At 38.8% G+C, this 24506-nt stretch overlaps 2 protein-coding genes and 1 long non-coding RNA gene across 3 annotated transcripts in view; all 3 read right to left on the reverse strand.

Annotated features, from left to right (window-relative positions):
• LOC134822081 (1-phosphatidylinositol 4,5-bisphosphate phosphodiesterase beta-4-like) overlaps positions 1 to 24506 on the reverse strand; it is an 858242-nt gene that overhangs the window by 584014 nt on the left and 249722 nt on the right. The window lies entirely within an intron of this gene.
• LOC134822430 (general transcription factor 3C polypeptide 3-like) lies at positions 5331 to 7157 on the reverse strand. The gene is made up of 4 exons (XM_063833487.1): positions 7068 to 7157; positions 6623 to 6731; positions 6065 to 6252; positions 5331 to 5891 (listed from the first exon to the last, which is right to left on the reverse strand). Exons 2-4 carry the CDS (start codon positions 6676 to 6678, stop codon positions 5602 to 5604), a joined length of 534 nt encoding a protein of 177 aa, XP_063689557.1. The 5' UTR covers positions 6679 to 6731; positions 7068 to 7157; the 3' UTR covers positions 5331 to 5601.
• LOC134821970 (uncharacterized) lies at positions 7967 to 9467 on the reverse strand. The gene is made up of 3 exons (XR_010161094.1): positions 9381 to 9467; positions 8204 to 8298; positions 7967 to 8046 (listed from the first exon to the last, which is right to left on the reverse strand). It is a non-coding gene; the product is annotated as an uncharacterized LOC134821970 (long non-coding RNA).

Raw genomic sequence — 24506 nt, forward strand, 5'->3', positions numbered from 1 at the left:
CAACGAGTTTCTTAACTACATTATCTGTAAAAGGGTAGTACATGACGGTGATGATCGAGGGGGACGACTTAACTACTTCCTAGAAGGCTGGCTGCAGGTTTGTTAGCTTATCGCACTCATTTAAATGTATAATCGAACTCGTGCATATAATGTGCATCTGTGCAAGTTGTATATCGTGTGCAAATGTCTTTTATCGACATTTTTATGGAGATTATGCTCTTTTGATAAAGTACAATTACAAACAAGTGTAGAAAATGTTTTATTCAAAACTTATGAGCTGTTTAAAATATTTTAACTACAATACCGTCCCTCGTCGCCCAGAAGAAAAGTTTAAAAAAAAGTCCCTCCTTCCCAATTTGTCAAACAAATAAAACACAGTTATCCGGTTTTTTGAACTCACAATTTATGCAGATTCTGAAATAATTTCTGCACGATTGTATAGCAAAGTGAAAAGTCTTTTTTTTTTGTTTTTTGTTGTTTTCTCTTTTTTCTTTGGTTTTGTATCTTTTAATCTTTTTTTGTTTTTATGATATGGTAAGATATATTAACTGAAAATATGCAAATGTAGAATATCTTCGTGTGATGAATTGTATCCCTGTCTGTCATTCTTTATCTATGTCCCTTGAAAGAATGCATCATCCAAATTCCATCATTGACAAACTAGTATTTACTCCATTGCCAACCAGGTTTAGCTTTGTGTACTTGTTGTACAATATTTGTATGTCACGTGGTTATCCTTTCAGCCCACGTTATCTTTCCTCATAACGACACCGTTCTGTGGGTTTTTAGGGTTAATTTAAAGAAAACTACTTGTTTAACAGTTTAACTACTCATATAATACTAATATAAGATTTTAAATAAAATTGAATTCGTGTAAGACGCTAACCTGAATAACGAAAGGATTTGATTTCAGAGGAGATTCGTACAGGATAGCCCCGTCACAATTTCTATGTATTTGAAGTATAGGGTCTGGGCTCGGAGAATGTTCTGCTATAAGAGCTTCGTTTTTCTTTTGGAGTTTTTTGTTGGCAATGATAGTCCAATAGTTGAGACTCTTAGGTTTGCCGAATATGGACCTCCTTTTCCTGACTGCCCCTGGTCGGAACATGATCTTCTTCGCATGTTTTGGCGGGGGAGTTTGTGTCGCTAATCGAGCGTTCTTATTTCTTGGTTGTTGACGCCGAGCAGTCGATAATGTGGACTTTGCTTCTGGACGTCGGATCTTTGGGGCATTGAGCTGAGACGTGGTAGAGAGCTTTTGAGTGGCCAGTGTTACTTTATTAGGTGAGAGTTTGGGAGGACACTCTTTAGGAAGCACTGGGGTAACAGGAGAGGGGTTTAGTGGGAGGATGATGGGAGTCGAGGAGATAACATCATTCCTTTCCACTTCGATACACAGCGAGTCTCCCTTCTTTTCTATATTCAGGGTCTCTTCTATCGGCACAGTCTGGTCCGTTTTCCTTTTTTCCGTCAATCTTCTTTCCCTCGCAGACGACAGCTTATTAGCTTTGGTAAGCTTGGGTCTGGTGATTACAGGATAAAGATTCGCTGTACACAGTATTTCGTCTAAATCGACAAGAACTCTTTCGGCTTCTGATTGTACTTTTTGGTTCTTAATCTTGTGTTTAGGAGGTGGTCTGCGTGAAGGTTTCTTGGAAGATTTCTTTACCGTAGTCTCCGGACATAAAATTGGCGATGTTTCTTTAACTGCGTATTGTTCCATCTTTTTTGGATCCCGACTAATCATCTCCATTTCCTGACCAGATGTTTCATTCTCTACCTTATCCTCACCAAAAGATAGTGAAACGCTATCCGATTCTTTGAATTCGTATGGTGACCATTTGGCATTTTCGTCTCCGGAAATGAAAACAAGTTCACCAGGTTCAAGATCCTGAGGGATAAACTTGTATTTGTTGGGCCAGATAAGCTTCTTCTGATGTTTGGGGAAAGGATAGTGACACTTTACCAACTCTCCTGAGCTCAACTCCGTGTCTGATACGTCCATGGCCGGGTAAATCTGAAACAAACTTGTGGATAACTTGTCTAATTTAAGCATTATTTTTGTCCGTCAAATTTAGTAATTTACTAGAAATTGGGGCGTTCAAATTAGTCAGAGAAATGTGATCATGACCGTCCCAAAAAGCAAAAAGGGGGAGGACTGTACCTTTAAAGTAGTCCCCTTGTTCCTCTCGTTACGGCTTCTCAGGGGTCGTCTTCTTCGTTTTCTTTGAGAAACTTTCTCCATGCCGGTCATCTTCGCTAGCGGGTGTTCTTTTTGAGCTTCCTTCAGTTTCATAAGCAGACGCTGCTTGTGATAGTTCTTTGGTTTAAAGTCGATCTGACTATGTGATTTTATTATTTCTTCTTCTGGTTTTATTTCTTCCCGTAGTCCACTTTCGAGATCTTTGTTAATGCTGTTATCTCTTTCTAAAAGTTTCGCTAGTTCTGAAATCTTGTTCGTGGTTTTTACAAAGAATCCGACCATCAGACAAGCTAGCAGGATGACAGATAAAACGGCTATGAAACTGAGTATAAAAGCAACTTTTATTGCGGAGTTATCGGATCCGGCGATTTTTAGGACTTCCTCAATAGGCGATGCCGAAGTAGAATTGCTGTCGCTGATATTCTGATACAGTGAACGTGGAACTGGAGCAGCGGAGAGCGGCACTGTGAGTGCCCAGATGAATAGGATAATCCTGGTCATCGAATTGAACTTGATGTGTTTTTGAAAGTTTGCTAATGTATAACTGTAAACAGTGACAGAGATTGCAACGAATGTTAATGGTAAAGAAAGAATTTGATCGCGTGTAAAAGACAAGCGCGAACAGTGAAATAAATTGCGCCATGGTAACCACGGCGCCCACGTGCCGAATCGCGCGACAGTATGATCGGTGCGCCTTGCGCTGATTCAACTATATTTACTAGTTATTTACTATACTTATAGTTGACTGGTTGACGACTTCTCATCAATCTCCCATGATCCCTTCAAAATAATACCACATATTGACATATCCCTCTTTCTTGTGGTCGTGTAATCTAAAAGAGTAAAAGATGAATTATATCTCAGGCTTTATAATAGTTGAAATTTAGAAATGTTTAGCTACCGAGCTGGTTGCGTGATGTTGAGAAATTTGTTGATTTCCGCATTTTCAAAACGTTCTTTATTCGAAAAGGAACGCAAAGCTGTCAGTCCGACTAACATTATCAAACTGAAGAGTATTGTTCCCACAATCCGGTCTGGGGTCCGGATAACTTAAGCAGCTGTGAGCTTTAAGTGAAAGCGAGTGGCATGTAGATATTAAACTCTGCAGCTGCAGAATGGGAGGTGTCTCGCCTATTTAATGCTCAAACAACCTTTTTCCTAGTATAGTTTCCGTCACACACAGAGAACTTCCTTTAATCGGTCACGTGAGGGTCACGAGATACCGATTGAGCGCGCTTAGTGGCGGCATATTATAGCACGTGATATTTGCAAAGCCAATTACGCGCCATACAAGGCATAATAAACAGGGGGACTGTTGAGCATCTAGCACGTGATATTTGCACAGTTAATTACACGCCATATATGGGAGGAGCTAGCTCATCAGTTCATCGCTTGCAGGGTAGCTGCAGGGTAGCCGTACGTACTTATACGTACAAGTAAATGTTCCGTCGCGTAAACTATGTTGGTATATAAAACTAACTTTGGTTTAATGAAAGTGTGTGAGGACCGTGTACAGTTGGTAGTGCACTAATTTGTCGTTCAAGTGGTTAAAACGTGGGTTTGACCGAACCATCCGAAATCGTTGTTACGTTGAAAACTGTACCTCTCAGTTCGATTATCATGTTACCTAGCTAGTAACTTGATGATTGAACAGAGAGTGGAAAACCAGACGAAAGTAAAGATGAAGTCTCCTTGTTGTTTTTATTCACGATGTCAATCTTTCGCAGCTCGGCGTGGCCCAGTGGTGAATTTCGTTACTCGGCCGTGCTCAGCCAGTCATTCCGCCTAATATCTATTCATTTGATTATGAACAGAAATATAATAGCATGACGACCCTTAACGGGTGATACTCGTAAAATATCTGTTCCATATATTGGACCTTCGACGAGTCCAACTCGGCGCGCGTCCTGGTAGGTTGTAAACTTACCTGAGGACCCCAGGCTATTATGTTCATTAATTTAACATAAATGAACGAATAAAGATTTGGCGGAATGACAGGCTGAGCGCGGCCCAGTAAGTTGTAAACCTACAAGAGGACCCGGCAGGTTATTGACATACGTTGCAACATGCAATGTTGCATGCCACTTTTCGCGCGCATACGAAACATGTATCAAGCAGGTTAGCATTTCGCCGATCTTACTATACTGTATACGCCGAAATTGTGGATTGCAAAAAAAAACATTATTTGCGCGGCCACGATTGTTGTTTAACCCTGTAGGTGCCCGTGCAGTTGACGAATATTACAAATTCAAACATTCTCTCCGAAAACTGGAGCATGTATTCCAATTATATACATATATATAATTATATATATATACCATATACGAAAATCATCGTTCGCAGCTCTTAAAATATTTGTTCCAAATATTATCGACCGCTCGACGAGTCCAACTCGGCGCGCGTCTTGGTAATGGATAAGTATATAAACCTACAAAGTTGTGTGCAAAGAAAAATCCCAACATTCTCCGCTGACTATTAATAAACTTAGGTTAGCTATCGACACTTGAATTTTGTAGGTTTATAACTTGTAGGTTTACAACCTACCAGGACGCGCGCCGAGCTATATAGTTGGACTCGTCGACGGTCTAATATTTGGAACACTTATTTTACGAGTATCAGTATCACCCGTTAATTGAATGCCTTCCCTATTATATATACTAGCAGGAACCCGTATAACCCTAAAATGGTGCCAAGACTTAAAAGACTAAAATAATTATTACCTATTTAATTCGCGTTTTTGACACCACTTGGGGGTCCAAATTTTGGGCTCTAAAACTCCTATTCCTTGGCAAATTTTTTATTTTTTCATGCTGATTTGAAAAGCATAAAAGCATTCGACCCAGTCAAAAAAGTCTCAGTTGTATATCTTTTACGGTTTTTGCGGAAGGTCGCGTTAAAGTTGATGCCGTGGTGTCAGTAAAATGTTAAATGGCACGGATATATACATATATATCGTCTCGCTTTATATAAGATTTACCCTACGAAATGAGTCTATAATTTCTGCCACTGGAACAATTTAAATACACACTTGATTAATATGTAATATAAATAACTGAAAATTCATGATAAAATAACATCTTTCACCTTCAATATTGAATATGCAAAATAATAATATCGAAAACTCAAATAAAAATAAAGATCAAGAAATTGAAACGTGTAAAGAACGTAATAACATCGCAGTGAAAATTTTGTCAGACTACAGAATATTGGTACAACAACTGTCTTGCTATATAAGTGTTCACTTCCACAAGCCTCATAAATCTGACACATATTAAAAACTGCCTCCCTTGTCAGATCGATATCCTTTAATTCAACATGATCTCCAGTTTCTAACATTTTCTCAATACCTTCCTCGGGAGGGTTTATCCCCTCGGGAGGGTTTATCCCCTCGGAAGGGTTTATCCCCTCGGGAAGTCGGGATGGTTTATCCCTTCCTTAGCAAGACCACCTTTCTTATTAGTGGGACTGTTTTCACGGCTGATGTCATTTTCAGGAGAATTCTCATTGTTACGAGGTGTAGTCTGACCCGACTTAATATCCCTGGATTTGTCTCTGTTCCTGGCGATGATCCTGTTCATCTTGTCAATCTGTAGCTGTACTTCTTTGGGGGATGACGGTGGGGTGGCGATGACTCTTTTGTAGTAGAGTATCGCGAAGTGGAATAAGCCCAAGTGGTGGTAACAACGACCTGGAAGCATGTTTTAAATGTTAATTAATCATCGAATCAATTCGCGTGTGTAATATAAAACGTTTACGATAATATTATGTGCATTTAGCAGGAATTTGTTTACAAATACAATGGACGGTCTACATTTTAGGGCAGTGAGTATCTTAACTAAAATGACGTAATAAAGAAAATACCAATATTATAGTAAGTTTCCTGACAAGGCCCCCTCAGTTGATGGTACATAAGAACACACGCAATGGCCTGCACCGCCATCTCATGACGACGTGAGACGAACTCAAGTCCCTTGCTGCACGCGTAGTGCAGGTAGAAGAGGGACAGGTGGAAGTAAACGGTGCTGTCTTTGGGTCTCTGTCCTAACATCCTGGTCAGTGATCAAGTATCAACACATTGTTAACATTATCATCATGTTAGCATGGTATATCATTTAAATCATAATGTATTTTCTAAAATATTATCATTGTCACTAAAATATTATGACCCTTTGGGGTTACTTTAACATTTAATAACTTCTATCTCAAAAGTTTCAACATTAGGGGTCGTCCAACTCCATATGTTACGCAATCACTGTTGGGGAGGGGATTTCTAAAATATAAATGCTTACGCTAGCATACGTTTAACACAATAGTTATGAGTAAAACTGAAAAATTAGCCAAAAAGTGATGACGTAATATTATGTGAACGATCCCTAATTATTACTGTCTATAAGAACTGGTATAAAGATGATAACTTACTGCCGGAAGAATGCGATGGCTGCTTTATAGTGCCGAGAATAATAACTGTTCTGCATGTTGAGGAAGAGACCGTTGAAAGAGCCTCTGTTCTTGTGAAGCCATCTTACACCTGCAAAAATGTATTTTGGTTACTAATGGTTACTACTGGTTACTACTGGTTACTAATGGTTACTACTGGTTACTAATGGTTACTACCGGAAGAGACCGTTGAAAGACCTGTGAAGCCATCTCACACTGTCCTGTGCCCTTATATATGTTATTTTATGATTCCAATACAACCACTTTTAACCTGACTACAATATTTTACTTAAAAATTAATTATTCTTTCTGGTATAAGTTGCTATCATCACTCATTCGAGGAATATAATATTAAATCGAATTATCACGATGTTCATTTTTTCTGAGTGAAAGTTCATTTTTGCGGTTTCTATAAATAGAAAGGTACCCAGTCGATGAAGACGGTATTAAGGGAGTCTGTGTCGGATAGAGTAGAAAATATTCCAGATTCCGGGCGTATCTGGGTGGTTGTAAAGAAGGGCTCCGATATTTTCAGAAATGTAATCTTTCTGGTTCAGGACTCCAGCCAGGTATAAACTGAAATATTAAGTTTTATACGTGATCAGACAACCGGTTGCTTGTTCATCAAGTTAACTACTGGTAACCCAGAGTTACTACTGGTTACTGCTGGTAACTACTGGTTAAACGTCGCTTGTTTATCACTACTAATTATGATCATTCGCGTTGTCCAAGCACAAATCAAATACTGTTTAACTATTGAAACAATCCAATGAATTTTCTCACTCACAGTAACACGAAGCCGGGTCATACCATTGCATGATACCTACAACAATTTAGTCTCTCCGAATTTCCTCACCTGGTTACTACTAGTTACCACTGGTTACTAACAGGTTACTACTAGTAACTACAGGTTACAAACTGCCTCACCTGTGTATCTGCATATCCTTGACAGTGTGCAGTGCGTCAATGAGTCTGGAGGCGAGGGCAGCAAGACACAGGATAAACCCGTGCTGCAGCCTGTTTTCAGCCATGCAGCAAGCTAACATGTCAACATTCCAGTCATACCACTCCTCCCTGGTTAGCATGTCCTGTAAGATGGTTACTATTGGTTATGCATAATTGGTCAGCATATCCAGTATCCACATATTATAATGTACCAACCATACCTCCTAAAATGTCCCAAATATGACTAAAATAATAAAAGTGAAGGATCCCTCACCCGGTAAGCCTCACATTGACCAGTGTTGTGACCCAGTTTCTGCCTGGTCACGTGACACAACATGTTGAAAGCTGAGGATGACGTGTGGGAACCTCTGAGGAATTCTCCGGTCACGATCTGCTTTACGAGGGACTTGGACTTCTGCACCTCGATGGACTCGAACAGGGCGGTTTTTATGACGTTGTAACTGTGGAGAATTTCGTTGAGAATAAAGTTTTTTTGAGCAAATAAAAATTCCATATACACTAGAAGACAAGAAACTAAAATATTAAATCAACTAGAAGATAAGACACTATACTAGAAAACAAGAGATTTGAAGATAAGGAACTGAAAGATAAACTTACCCCTCGTCAAGGGCAGATGAGTAGTTGTTGCTCGTTATCAGCTCGTTGGATCTGTGGTAGGATAACTTCACTACATCTGGTCGTACACTCAGCTCCTACCGGTGTGTATACTGGTTACTACTGGTTACTACTGGCTCCTACCGGTGTGTATACTGGTTACTACTGGTTACTACTGGCTCCTACCGGTGTGTATACTGGTTACTACTGGTTACTACTGGCTCCTACCGGTGTGTATACTGGTTACTACTGGTTACTACTGGCTCCTACCGGTGTGTATACTGGTTACTACTGGTTACTACTGGCTCCTACCGGTGTGTATACTGGTTACTACTGGTTACTACTGGCTCCTACCGGTGTGTATACTGGTTACTACTGGTTACTACTGGCTCCTACCGGTGTGTATACTGGTTACTACTGGTTACTACTGGCTCCTACCGGTGTGTATACTGGTTACTACTGGTTACTACTGGTTACTTTAACCGTAGAACGTAAATTATTGTATTGCGATTAAACTATTAAATTAGGCCTATGACAATACAGCTTTGTATCGCTCTTTACTTAGTCAAAAGGGACTTTCACTATTTCTAACGTATGTTATTTCAGGTGCTTCCACTATACAGCTTGCCTTTTTCGCACTATACTAATGCTTTTCAAACAAAGTTACAACGAATTCTTCATGTAGTGCATCCTGAGTTTGGACAGGATATGCCCGTTTAAAATAAGGGCCCTTATAACAATAAAATAATAAGCGAGTTTGATTCTCTTACGAATCACATCAAATAAATCTAAATATAAACCAAAAATAACGATATTAGTGATCGTTTGTCATTATATAGTGTTGTCATTATATAGTCCGTTTTGCAGACTATATAATGACAAAGATCAGCTGTCATTACAAAGTGCTTGTCATTATATAGTGTTGTCATTATATAGTGTGATTACAAATTTTGGAAGCATGTAGGGATATAAATCTGATACCAATCGTATATTCTAAAAATACTCTAGCACAATTGTAACTGCAGTTTTACAGAACTCTAAATGCTTAATGAACACTCTTGCAGGTACCACCCGTATTCACACTCAGACCTGAGTTTAGTCATTTTCCGATACGAGATTGGGGACGGGTTCTATAAACAAACAAACAAACATATAGTGTGATTACCGATAGTTTCCTTACTTTGACAGTGTTGAAGTCAGCGTGAATGTTAACAGTAAACTCCTCTTGGTGCTCTGCCAGGTGCACTTGTTGCAGCGAGAAAAGTCTTAGTTTAGCTGTTTCGTTAGATTCGTCAAAGGAGAGAACATTCCGTAACACCTAACTGCCTCCTTCCAATCTCCCTGATAACGGTGGTTACTAATGGTTACTATTAGTGACTAATGGTTACTATTAGTAACTAGTGGTTACTATTGGTAACTGTTGGTTACTAGACTTGGTAAAACTGGTTATTCAATATTAATGGTTACTATTGGCAACTAATGCAATGGGTACTAATGGTAACTTATAATATGAGTAATAATTACGAATAGTAATAATTAGCAATGATTTTAAACCTGATCCTCGTAGGAGAGACCCAGCTGTACCCAAGTATGAGGGTGATCAGAGTTACACGACTTCGACAGTAGCTCGTATAGAGGGCGTGCTGGGGGTTGACATTTTAAGTTTTAAAAATTGTTGTTTTCTTTTTTCCCTTCTTTTTAGGTTTTAAGACTTGAGCAACGAAGATATATTAATGCAAGGTCTTCAAGAGATATAGATTGAGCTAACAATACAGAGTCCTTACTTCATATTATATTATATACAATAGCCGAAAAGACCCAAAGATTCGAAAAATGACTTCTTACCGGCATTGATGTTGTTGGTTTCAAAGTAAGCGTCAGCGACGAGCAAAAGCCCTTCATTGGTGTCTTCTTTCGTCAGCAGGGGACGCAACAAATCTTCTGTGTTTGCTGAGATAATTGTGCTGAGATAAAATGGCTTTTAACAAGCTCCAAACCTCAAACCTCGGGGGAAATACTCTGGGGCAAGAGGTCGCTGGTAATAAATCCTGGGGTTTTTTTCTGATACAACTGCAGCAACCTGTTCAAAGAGAACCCAGAAAACCAGGTACACTACCACAGAAGATAAGATTTAAAAAAAAGATACGAATTTTTAAAAAGATAAGAATTTTTAAAAAGCTCACTATGATCGTGGTCTAGGTGAATGAGAAAAGTGACAAGGACAGCACGGATAACACAGGCACATTCCTCATTAGAGATCTTGTAGTGTTTGGCATCTACAGGTATGTTGGTAGCAGCTGTACTGTCTCCTGTTTGTAGCTTCTCTAAACGATCTTAGAAAGTGGCATATTAGTAATAATTAGTAGTAATAATTAATTGATGTTAAATTATCGCGAATTAGGGGTTTATTGTCAGTGTTTATATTTAAGTATTTATCATTATCATTGCAAAAACATGTTGAATTAACTGAAAATTAGAGCTTTTCAGCAAGACCAATGAAAATTGACTTGAATTAGAGAACCAGCAATAAAGACTCTTATAACCTTGCACCTGATCGTGGATATTATTATCAACTACAATTAAACTATTAAAGAACCAACAATATAAAAGACTCATATTTCACCGAAGAACTATCGGAGCAGACGAGCGAGCAGACGAAACAGGTGACAGAGAAATACAAGAAGTGATTCCGAGCGGACGTGTAAGAACTATAAAGTATAGGTAGCTCAATGTACGAGTGTACGTATTGATGTGCACGTGTGCGCGGCTCCGTTGTGGTAATAAATAACCAGCTGATATATAATGATACCCCACCAAATATTGAAACAGCTAGTACTGTGTATTTGCTATTTATAGAAGTCTTCTAGAATGTTCGCTTGGATGTTATGACAGCTTAAGACAGATATTTACCGATCCATGACAGTTCAAATCTTTGACGATGAAATTGTAAATGTAGGTACTAGGTATTATAACTTCAGTTGTTATGACGTGATCTGGATCGACAAGAAACTAGCTCAGAGAGTCAGAGGGAACATTTCCCGTCTGTTAATTGGTTGATCAGTTGCAGCAAGTACAAAATGACACTCGATGATTACTACGAGAAGAATTACCTTAGGAACCACAAATTCAGTCTACCATAAATTTAGACAACATTTTGACTTACATTTTTGTAAGCCAAATTTATTGAGACTAAATGTTCCGGCGACTAATTTAAAAGCAGACCTAAATTTCAGTAGAGCATATATGACATGCTGAACTTCTTTGACTATTACACGTGTAATCCACTTCTTTTATATGCTTTCACATTCTCTTACATCCTTTTCCCATCAGGCAGTATCTGCATCTAGTTTAATAACTCATCGAAGTGAGTGAAAACGACCCCTTCTAGAATTAGCCTTTAAAACCGCTGCTATGCGCGATGGAGAAATTAAATAAATGGAATGGGCAATGGTCTCGAAAAGTAAAAAAATTTGACAAAAATTGTTGTAAACAAAAAAATCGGCAGTCAGCAGTAGCCAGTGTTAGTTTAAGTGCTTGCTTTTTACTGGACCACGTTCATGATCACGTTAATTGTTCTTGTTAGACGTTAGTATCGTGAATTTGTAACTTTTAATTATGGCTTTGCATGCACCCCTCTCACCAGCCTCTCACGACTCACCGGCCTCCTACCGTCCCCCTACGATAAGGTTATTGACAAGTTGACAGCTTCTGACAAGCAACAAGGGAATAAGGATGTGAACTAACCAGGTCTAGCTATAACTAGTTATATCAGTGTCCCTGTTCAGAATGGTCAAGGACATGTGGCACACAAGAACCTAAGCGGGGGAGGCTTATTTGCCATGAGTTTGGCCTGATCCCAGCTTAAATTATTCAATATTTTGTTTATTAGATACTTTTCAAACTTTACAGAGTACAGCAATTATAACGCAATTTTTAAGGGCCCATGCTTGTGCAGGAGCTGCATTTGCACTCAATATCTGTGTTTTGGTGACCCTCAGGTCCTTTGGTTACATACATTTTGTCCGAGACAATTTCAACTTTGACAATCCATGCTTAGACGACAATATTATATTTAACTAATTCATTGTGTAAACTTGTATGTAATTGACTGATTTGAAAGATTTCAATAAAAAAAACGTATAAAATAAACTCGAATAAATTATTGCCCCCGTCTGTAAAATCTGACGGGAGACCAAACACGGTATAACTGTACAGTAAAATGTGCCCGCAATTACATGGCTCCGATATGACAACAGAAATGTGAAACAAAAGTGTTTATTAAATAAATACTTTTCAAGTATTTGAAAAATACTTTTCAAGTATTTGAAAAACAACATCTAGTTTTTCTTGAAAAACTAGATGTTGTTCACCGCAGACATCTTCGCACTATTTTGAATATAAAGTACCCAGTAGTCATCTCCAACAAAAACTTGTATAAACGCTGCAATGCTGAACCATTGTCAGAAAAAGTGGCCCGTAGTCGGTGGAGAATGTTAGGACATGTTTTGCGGGGTCCTATTGACGGACCAGCGTTTTCTTCCCTCATTTTTGCCATCAATACACTGGACTTACCAGGGAGAAGAGGAAGACCCCAAAGCAATCTATTCTCGCTGATTGTGCATGATTTATGTAAAAGATATCTTTATTTGAATAATATCTTTGACCTGCATTAATATCTGGCTGTGGAACTGGGGTGTTACAGAGTACAGCAATTATAACGTATAAAATAAACTCGAATAAATTATTGCCTCCGTCTGTAAAATCTGACGGGAGACCAAACTGTACAGTAAAATGTGCCCGCAATTACATGGCCCTGATATGACAACAAAAATGTGAAACAAAAGTGTGACAAAATAAATCAAATTGTGTGGTGAAGAATGTGAAACAGTTCAAATTTCTTCAGACGAGGCTGATACACTGTTCTCATCAGATCTGACAATTTTATTGTTCCTTATGAAATGAACTCTTTTAGACTCTGCTTTCCTCTTCTCTTTCAATTCCTCCAAGAGCTTCTTGAAAGCTCCTTTCTTCCACTGATCTGTCCGGGCAAATGTGATTACTTTTATAATAGCCCTCTTTTGTGCGTATATGTTTAGCTTTTCTCAGCTAGCTATTTTATTCTAGCTAGCTATTTATAAAATTGCATGTCAATTTCAATTCCCCCTAAGCCGTAGTACATACATATTGCATTACTTTAAAACCGACTTTACACTGAAACCGTCATAGACGCGCGCGCGCGTTTTTCGCGCGAAGAATCATTTAATCTTCGCTATGCGTGTTACGTTAAAAGAAGTAATCCTGCTATAATCTGCCATTTATGGCGCATTTGTGGTATGAGAGAGATAGATAGAGAGATATATAACATCTGATTATAGTGACAGGTACAAGATCCCAGCTGCAGATTCCCTTTGATTCTAGACCGCCATATTTCAACCTCTACCGCAAGAACTAAATCTATCGAAAGCTAAGTCAATTGGGAGGCATTCTTTCCGCGCCAGCTCAACTGGTATAAATACCCTAGAACAGTCTGCTGTCCACTTAGAATTCAGTTTGGATTCTGCAGTTGGAGTAAATAATGTCAGAAATCTCTGGCAAATGTGAAGTTCGAATTCAGAGTAATTTTGACGATTTTTAACAAACTTCCGAACAATTTTAAATTACGAAAATAACTCCAAAACATCAAAATTCAGACGAAAGACGTAATTATTATTAAACATGTTCATATATTATATTGTTATCAATACTTGTCGTTGAGATGTGTTCATCGTCTGGGTGGTGTATAAAACACATTCCAATGTACACATTAATGAGCTTGCCGAACGTACTTAGTATACTGAACTAAAAACCATATTAAATGCATACACTTAATCTATACATAGTTTATAATAGAGCTAAAAACAATAAATCGTAGCTAAAAGACATGATATAATAAACTCTTCAAAAATTGTTGCCTTTTCTTAATTAACCGAATGTCTTGCGCACATTGACTCAATTGCATTATTATATGTTAGACTCATTCATACTTGAATGTCAAATAATTGTTAAATTCATATAGTCGAGTGTGCCAGGTCTTTTTAAAACATGTAATTAGAGTTATTTAGTTCCACGAAAATGCATTAGTGTCACATTAAAAAAAAGTACCCAATAGTCCTTGGGGGGGTGCATGTGAGCTTTACAGACCATCCCGACTGTGCTAGACTCTACTCTGTATTTTCTGTTTTACTCAGCTCATATTTAATTTCTAATGTTGGGCCGCGCCAGATTGGTGGAAGATTCGCCGAAAGTGCTAATCACATCTTGAAACTTTAGAGATTAAATACATTAGTATTACATGCTTTTGAGGCCTTGAATATGTAGTGTTGATTTAATTCATCCGTCTGAAACTTTAAATAGAAGGATTGTCGACGTTGCTCACACGATGATCTTCTAAAAATAGGCAGCATGTTATCGCTAGCTAAAATCTTCTTATTGTTTTATTTGAAAGGACTTATCACTGATAGGTTTTAACAAAAGACGAAACTTGAGGCTGACCAGCTATTGTCAAAATAGTAGTCTTTTAGTCCGAGTGTAGAACAGCGCCAGAGCCCCGGTAAAAAAACTAAGTATAAAATGTAGAAAACATCGCGACTTCAGCGTTACTTTAGGTCAAACCGCACTTTCAACCGTTGTGCATGTGTAAATAAGAAATCGAGATACCCTAATATTTTAAAACATCCGTCACTAAATGTTAGAATATATTTATAAAAATTTAAAACTACAAAACAATTGATTCTAAACGGTTTTCAAACATAGTTCCAACTTTAAAAACATGCATTAGAGAGAAAATACCAGTACTAAATATTAAAATACTAATTTCGTTACACTTATATTAATATTATTTTGGTATCGCTCAAAAAGGTATGCGAAACTTATAGCGCATCAGTCACACAATATTGTACATTACTCCTGGTTACTAATCCACCGTCAAAACAAATTATTTAAATTAATTACTTAAATTCGATAACATTGGTTTGTAAAATACCTCACTCCTTTCCGGTTGTTCAATGCGTCGAATAATGTCTGGATTGGACCTTTTTTAATATTAAATTTGAGGAGGAGGTGCGTAGATGGGTATGTTTACATATGTTAACCATATATTCATCATTAACTTAATACTGGACATTCTTGATATAATTATCTAATACTTTATATCCATATATTCAACATTGAGTGCTGTAAACGCGACTAAAATTCTACGATAGTTTTTCAAATATTTCGTTTCACCTGTTATCAAACATAATCAGCAAAACACATAGATATACAGAAGTCACGTAATTCCGTGTAGTAAGTTTCATGAAACTTAAATTGTGTGCAGTTTGTGTAATATCAGGCAAGCTGTTATAACTTGTGATACGATTATATTAGGTTAATGTGTGAAAGGAGAGTCGATGTAGTGAGGTACAAGGTGAGGTAGGGTGTAGTTTTCCTAGTTGGTCTTTTCCTGTTGTAGCCAACAGAACCATAATGATTGGTTGGAGCGTACGGTCATTGGTGTGCTTTGAGTTGTGTTCCAATGTCTGAATCGCTTTCGAACTGTGATGAGAAGAATTTTTAGCTCCAGTCATTTTCTGGTTGTTAAAATTGGGAAATATCCAAAATATAAGATGAATACGGGAAATGGTGCTGCGTTTTTGTAACGTTATTTGTCAACACTTACAACTAAAAACGTAGAATAACTTTTGTGTAGTGATTCACTTGTATCTTCATTGCATAGTCGTGGACTGGGTGAATCTGTCTTCTTAAATCTAGCTTCTCCCAGCATATCTGCATCCAACATCGCACGAACTTTTTAATCGTGGTTCCTCAGTTTTTATTCCACTCGGTGAGGCCTTTCTCTACGTTGTCAACAAAAGCAACAAATCTGGGGAGATTTTTTTTCGTAAGTTTGCAGTGAACATCGGGCAAAGGAAGTAAACGACGGCACTATCAAGGGATATCTCAGTGCGAATCAGTTTAGCAGTAGAATAAGCGGAAAGTATCTTTGAGATATTCAATGGCTATAGTCATTATCATGGACGTCAGCAAATTTTGAATAGAGATTGTTCATCGGGACTGGGGTTTTCTATTTTAGTACGATAGGTGACCGAGACGGAAGTTAAGGGTTCTTGCCTCTCGACGTAAATCACAATATGAACCGGATGGGTTTATAATATATATGTGCAGAAAATTAATAGATAAAAAAGTATTACGGTTATGGCGAAAGATACCGTCGCCGCAGGGAATAGACAGAAAAATGAACTAGTGTCTGTTCTCACACAACTGGCACTTACATGGCGTGCGTAGACTTGTATTCTGTATAAGCAGATCTCAGCTTTTATGGGGACTTGTGTTTGAGGCTGGACTGGTAAGGCTTCACAAAATCTTGACAGTGCGGAAACTCGAATTCGTAACTGAAAATTATTCGGTTAGCAATGTCAGGAGGCAGGAGTGTTGACAATTTGCACTATGATAAGAATATTGGGAGTGTTAATATAAATTTTAAAACCATACTCCTCAAATGAGTATGATGCATCACAATGATAGCTGAGCTGAGACCAATTAATTTGTTACATGGCTTGGATGGATAAGCTGATTGAAGCACAACTAATAGAACATGATTTGTATAGGAGGCAAAACCTGCTATTGTTTGGAAAAATAGTATAGGTAATTAACACGTACTCACTAGTACGGATAAAGAGAAATAGAACAGTTGACGTAGCACGTGTGCGCGCAGGGTGCGCGGCAAATACATGTAAGCAGTACTGTACTCTCAATACAATGCGATGAACAAAAAGCGCAATTTTTCCAACAAAGAGAACAATAGCAAAATCACGGAGCTGGTAACAGCGATTGCGGTAGAACACACAACATGATATCTCATGTCAGAAGCCTATTCTTAGACTCTGTAGGCTATAAAATAAGTAATCGTAACAACGGGATAGCTTCGGAGTAATAGCAGTCTATCATGGGCATGTTGTGGCAAATATAAACTAGCATTTCTTACTTTTCTGTTCTCTGCTGAGTTGGTGGAGTTGACTCCAGCTGCATGTTTCAATTGTGGTGAGCAATTTTTTACTGTCGGGAGAGAATCTGAAGAAAACACAAGATAAACCCATATCCTGACAGTTACTCTTTAGATAGTCTTTATCTAATAATTAGTATCAATGCTTCTTTAACAAAACAAGATGAGATAAATTTTGGCAGTGAAGCAGTATTAATCTATTTAGGCCAGAATCTCATAATTAGATCCGCCCTCATGAAAATTGCGTGGTATGTTATTACTGCCCCTTTTGGGAAGGGCTCTTGCTATCATGCCTATTGATTCAAGTCTAGGAGGCCAGGACAGCAGTATTTATGTAAAAGCAGACATGATTTTATGGAGATGCTAGAGTTTTTAATCGTTATGAAAATCAAATCATGATGAAAAACTGAGATTACATTGGTAGCCAACAGACTTGTCAGTGATAAGTATATTTGGTTAAAATGTAAACCTTGGTTGTTGAGTGGGAAGGGACACTCCATTGATTTTGAAAGTGAGAGGCGTTTCTGTGATGGTTAAGGGAGATGACATTGGGTGCCGCACTCGGGTACAACTTGTTTAGGGGAAGAGGGAAAACACCTGAAATTTGTGAACAGTGTCAGTATCAATAATTCAGTAAGGTACTTTTCATAACTGGAGGGGCTAAAGATCTTGGATCGGCGCATTGATTTGCGACAAGTGAGGAGCTGTGATTCGTGTCATGTCTCCTTCTTTAAGGGAGGTTTATTGTAAGAGTTGAGAGTGACATAACAACCAAATGTTTGTTTTGACACGTGACGCAAATTTTTAGTTATGCAAGTCGCAGTCACTGTGTCAGAACAAAATAAGTATTATGTAGTATATAGTACGGCACTTTTAGTATAATTAAAAGGTCCATGAAAAATTGCAGCACTAGATGTCCCAAGGTGCAGTTAATGGACTGCAAGGTATTGGCTCCATTGATCACGCCGCTTCTAACACCTAATACGGTGAACAAAGCAAAGCTACGGCTGTAGGCGAGGTGTTAGATGAGCATGTGGACCGTTCCTGCCATGACACATCATTTGACCAAAATGAGCGCTCAATCCTTTACATCATAATCCGTATGATATAAGGTAGTCTCTCTCTCGCCCTTTGAGGATAAAGTAACGCTGGAGAAGACGCACTTTGATACAGGGTTTAACTACTTCACCGGTTAATGTGTAAAGTTCTGACCACACCTTTTGTTAGAGTAGGTATCACGCGCATTGTTTTTCAAGCAACTAAGTTACTTTGACCGTAAATATATTGATGATCTCTGGTGATCGGTTGAAAGTGCAAATTACAGCTATGATATGGTAATATGGAAAAAACCTTGGAGGTTTGGGAGAGTAAGGTCTGGTAATGTAATTTAATATGCAATGGCTACCTAATGATTGCGGGCACGAGGATTTGATTATAATTTGTCGCGTACAGGTATATATAAAATATATAATGGTGTGTCGAATCAGGATTCATGATCTTATCACGTGTTCGAGAAACATGACTGTTACATTATAGTGTAGTATTGACTGATTGAAGATTGAAAATAACACTTGCTTACTCAATTCAACCAATCAGACTCAGATATCGCGACCATGTCAGCCAATAGGAGGCAGGAACAATATCACGTGATATTCAGTCAAGGTGGTTGATCACTTCTATCAGTCTATCGTGCATTCAGTCACGTTCAATGATCATCGTAAAATCTGTGCTCGACACCATTTTAAAACGTGACACTAATGGACCCAATTACTGAACTAAAAGGTAAAAATTGTGCACCCTCGTAACCCAATAAGAGAAAACAAAACTGAAGGATCTTCGGACGGGCTTTACTTCAGTCGACTTACATTTAACATTTAATTTATTACCCACCGCCGGCAAAATATTACCTTTTCTTCGTGCAGCCTTGCTAATTTTATTAAACTCAACACACATTCTATACAAACCCAAATTACCATACATAACCCAAAAACCATTTTATCCCCATTATATATAACCCCCCCCCCCCCCCCCCCCCACCATTCCTAAAATCCCCTACCCCCCCCCCCCTAATCCTATCCCCTTGATATATATATTTCTTAGTTTGAGAAGATTTTCTCATCCTTTTAACATTTATAGGCTTTTCTAATGACATTGTATAACGTTTAAAATTTTAAAGGTCTTGACTTTGATTGCATTGAGAGATGTAAGACTGAGGTATAGGTTATCCTTGTTATAGTTGACTTGCATATAAGCTCTGTTCTGCGTACTTGCTCTCAGGCAGACTCTGATGTAGGACCTCCGCTGGGGTCCTCTGTTTGCTGCATCATGCCTTATTCCACTAGAGACACGGTTCCCTCCGAAATTAGGGCTGTTCCCGACCCAGTGAAGCCATGACCACCGTGATTTCCATACCTCCCTGTTTTCCAATCCTCCATGTTGTCATGCCACCATGTTGTTCATGCCACCCATGTTGGTGGAGTGGTGGTTAAATAGAACCGTGGTTTCCCATGGACTATTGTTGGTCTTGGCTCCCATGTGACCATGGGACAGTGTGGTTGTTGTTGTTGTTGAACTGTTGGTTGAAGTTGGAGGAGAGAAGTGCAGACTGCAGGGGGGTTGGAGCGGTGTTGTTATTGTGAGTCGGACGGGTTAACAGTGTTTTTATGATGGAGGCTAGTAGGCCAACCTCCATAGTTGGTGGGCCGGCAAGCTGAGAGCGGGCAGCTGGGAACCAGGGCTTAAATGCTTTTCCTCCCCACTGCATGAACGCTGAATCTGAACATAAAGTTGTTATTAGGTTGAAATGTTACGTAACACGCCGAAACAAACCCAGTTCCAGGTAAATTATAATTCTACAGCCGATTTTTAAACTACATAGGAGTTATATTAAGGGGTGGGGTAAGAGGCCTGGTCTGAATGCTTAAAAACGCCCGCGGGCTCCTACTTGCAATATAATGTAATGTGCATGATGTGATTCCCGTTCTACAGCTTCGTGTATATTAATATCTTTTACTACAGTTGAGCGTGTCTAGAATGGATATGTCTGCTGGAGTCGAGGTATCTTTTAGACTTCAGAATTTCTAGGGTTGTGTACTGGTGTTACGAGTAGGGTTATTTTTACTTGGGATATTTTTACACTTTGGAGTTGATATTAGATTTTAGGGTTAGAGTAATGGCGGGATTGAGTTGTGAGCGTCGTGAACCCGTCGAGATAAAATTTCAGGCGGTAGTGATAACCTTAAAACTCACTATTTATTGAGATGAGTGAGGACCCTTTAACATAACCAAGTTCAAATGATTGTAATCTATCGATGTCACTTCCATTGAGGTCTGGGTGAAGTTTATTGACAATAGCCCGGAATTGAATTTAGACAAGTTTGAATTAGAATTACAGTTGGTAACATAATAACGCCACTAAATTCCAGCTACAGTCTCAGTTTTAAAAAAGATTTGGAAATTTGGGAGTGAGTTGAAAACATTAAAATTGGTCCCCGTATATATATGCGAGAAGTGTTAAATGTTCTACTCACTCCAAATTTCCTATATCGTTTTAAAACTTGAGACTGTAGCTGCGATTTTAGTGGCGTTATTATGTTACCACTGTAATTCTAATTCAACTTTGTCGTAAATTCTCTTCCGGGTATTGTCAATAAACTTCCCCCTGATCTCATGGAAGTAAATCAGAGATTACATCATTTGAACTTGGTTATGATAAAGGGTCCTTAATCATCTAAAGTAAATAAGTGGTTTTAGTTATCACTAACTCCTGAAATTTTATCGTCGGGATCTCGACGCTCACACTCAAATCCCGCCATTACACTAACCCTAAAATCTAATTTCAACTCCAAAGTGTAAATATCCAAGTGTAAAAATAAACACCTACTACGAACTCAGTACTCAACCTAAGAAAAGTCTGATGTCTAAGAGATACCTCGACTCCAAGCAGTCAATCCATTTCTAGGACAACGCTCAACTGTAGTTAAAAGATATTAATTTCGCAAGCTGGTGAACGGGTTCTCTTCATGCACATTAAGCAATTATATTGTCAAGTCGAGCCTCGGGCGTTGGTAAGCTTCAGACCAGGCCTCATTTCCCCACCTTATTAGTACTCCTATGTAGTTTAAAAGCGGCTGTAGAATTATAATTTGTCTGGAACTGTGTTTGTCTCCGGAGGGTTACGTAACTTTTTCAACCTAATATCAACTTTATTTCAGATTTCTGCGTTCATGGTGGGTCAGTGGGGAGGAAAAGCATTTAGATTCCTGGTTGCCCAGCTGCCCGCTTCTCAGCTGAGGCCCAGCCACATACTAACGGCGCCCCCACGCGCGGCGCATCTCATCCAGCCCCGGCCCATCAGCTTCTATTCACCTACTGTTTACCCCCACATACCCGCGGGTCACGCTCTATACCTACAATTTAACATACTACGCAGTACCAATCCACCTCTGGTCGCACTTCTTCCCTCCAACTTCAACCAACAGCTTCAACAAAACTCATCCCACCCCCCCATACACATGGTCCCAGGGGGTAACATGGAGCCATGCCAACATTAGTCCGATGGGAAACCACGGGTTTCTAATTACCTACCATCTCCACCAACATGGGTGGCATGAACAAACATGGGTGGATTATGAACCAACATGGGAGGAATGGGGGAAACATGGGAAGGTATGGAAATCACGGTGGGAAGTGGCTTCAAGGGGTTCGGGAACAGCCGCTAATTTCGGAGCGGAACCGTGTCTCTAGTGGAATGATTGGATTGATGCAGCAGAACAGTGGACTCCAGCGGAGGTCCTTACTGAGAGGTATGCTAGAGGAGAAAGTTCGCAGATAACAGAGCTTTAGGAATGTCTACGTTAACAGGTTAACCGATTACTTTGTCTTCATCTCTCAGTGAAATCTAAGTCTAGACCTTTAAATTTTGAAACGTTCTAATGTCTTAGATAATGCCTTTATTTGGATTAGGTTGAGGAAATCTTCTCTACAACGAACTTCTGTTACATTTTGGGGTTTTTTCGTAATTTTAAGATATCGATAAACACAAAGCATGCTCACGGGGAGACACGGTATATTTTGCGGTGGGTCTATATTACATGTTAACTGTTAAGTACGGCCTTGAAGTGATGCACCGCGTCGAAGATCTTCATAGTTTTTTTTTTCTTAAGTGGGTTTACGAGGGAGGCCACAATTTTTACCCTTTTTGTCAGTACTTTGGTCTTTAGTGTCACGTTTTAATGTGTCGAGCACTTGATTTTACGAGTGATCAGTGCGAACGTGACTGAGAAATGCACGGATAGAGACTGATAGGAGTGTCCACCCAAATTCGATGTTAAATCAGTGATATTGTTCCTGGCTCCTATTGGCTGACTTGTCGCGATACTGAGCTTGCATGGGGTTGATTTATGTAACGACAAGGTGTTATTTCAATCTGTAATCAGGTCAATTCTACATCTATTAATGTAACAGTATTGTTATGTCTACGGGATACACGTGTATTTAAGATAATGAATCATGATTCGGACACACCATATATATTTTATATATCCATGTATTCGACATAATTTAAGTCATAATCCTCGTGCCACCGCAATCTTTTGGTAGCCATTAGCATTTTAAATTAACATTAACCAGAACCTTACTTCATATACTACTCTCCTCACTACAGCAATCTCAAAGTGTTAATATTACCAGATCATAGCTGTAATTTGATCTTTCTAACCAGATCACCAAGAGATCATCATTATATTTACGGGTCAATTGTAAAGTTGGGTTGCTTGAAAAACCAATCGCGGTGATACGCTACTAGACTAAAAGGTGTGGTCAGTAACTTTACACTGTTTCTCGGTGATAGTTGTTAAACCCTGGATAAATGTGCGTCTTCTTCCAGCGCCTCGCGTATCTCCATGTGTGCCGACTCAAAGAGGGCGTGAGAGAGACTAACTTTTGGTGATATCATACGGTTTTATGTGTAAGGAGTTGGCGCTTTTTGGTCTAAATGATGTGTCATGCAGGAACGGTCCACTTGCTCATGATCACTATCTCGATCTCCGCTATCTCGCCCTTACTTGAAGCCGTAGCTTCGGATGGTGCAACCGTAGTTAGGTGTTAGAAGCGGACGTGATCATTGGAGCCAAATTCCTGCAGTAGTTAACTTGCACACCCGTCTGGGTTACAGTGTATAGGTGCTAGCATTTTAATGGACCTTTTTATTTATACTAAAAGTGCCCGTTTACTATATACGTACGATATACTTATTTTGTTCTGACACGTGTCAGCGTCTTGCATGTACGAAAATTTTGCGTCCACGTGTCAAAACAAACATTTGTTGTTTGTCACCTCTCAACTCTTACAATAAAAAACCTCCTGAAGAAGGAAAAAAAAAAAAAAAAAAGAAGAAAGAAAAAAAAAAAAGTGTCACAAAAAAAATAAAAAAAACAAAAAAAAAAAAATAAAAAAATATAAAAATATATAAAAAAGAGCATGCAAACAATTCCACAGATACCTATCTTGTCGCACAAAATCATCTCAGGGACCACGAGCCAAGTTTTTAGCTCACTCCAGTTTGAAAAGTACCTTAATTAATTTAATGATACTGGACCACTGTTACTCAATCTTTCAAGCGTGTTTACCTCTCTCCCCCTCTCAAGTTTTTTACCCGTGTGCACGGCCCATTGTCATCTCCCTTAACCTTCAAAAGAAAACTGACTCTCTCACTTCATACATTCAGATGGAAGTGTCCTTACCCACTCAACAACCACAGGTTACATTTTAAACCAGATATACTTAATCACGTCACAAGTTCTGTTGGCCTACCAAATGAATCTCAGTTTCTTCCATTCATGATTTGTTTTTTCCATAACGATTTAATCAACTCTAGACATCTCCATATAAAATCTTGTCTGCTTTTACTTAAATTCACTGGCACTGTCCTGGCCTCCTTGAATCTTGATCAGAGGATCCCACTGAATCGATCATCACCAACTTGGCAGTGATAGCATGAGCCTTACCATTGGGCAGTTATATCAGTACCTCGCAATTTCAATGAGGGCGGATCTAATTATGAGATTCTGGCTAAATAGTTTCAAGCTTCTGATTCGCACTGCCACAATGGCACATAATTAATCTCATCTTGTTTTGTTTAAAGAAGCATTATTCTAATTATTAGATAAAGTCTAGCTGTAGATGGTATAACTGTCAGGATATGGGTTTAATCTTGTGTTTACTTTCAGATCCTCCCGACAGTAAAAATATTGTCACCACAATTGA

The sequence above is a fragment of the Bolinopsis microptera genome, chromosome 10, assembly GCF_026151205.1.
Source record: "Bolinopsis microptera isolate Bmic1 chromosome 10, MBARI_Bmic_1.0, whole genome shotgun sequence".
Taxonomy (NCBI): domain Eukaryota; kingdom Metazoa; phylum Ctenophora; class Tentaculata; order Lobata; family Bolinopsidae; genus Bolinopsis; species Bolinopsis microptera.

Coding starts and splice junctions, on each gene's coding strand:
- LOC134822430 (XM_063833487.1), bottom strand. CDS start 6,678: ATGCAGAACAGTTATTATTCTCGGCACTATAAAGCAGCCATCGCATTC. Junction 6,253..6,622: donor GCCATCGCATTCTTCCGGCA/GTAAGTTATCAT, acceptor ATCACTGACCAG/GATGTTAGGACAGAGACCCA. Junction 5,892..6,064: donor GGAAACTTACTATAATATTG/GTATTTTCTTTA, acceptor ACATGCTTCCAG/GTCGTTGTTACCACCACTTG.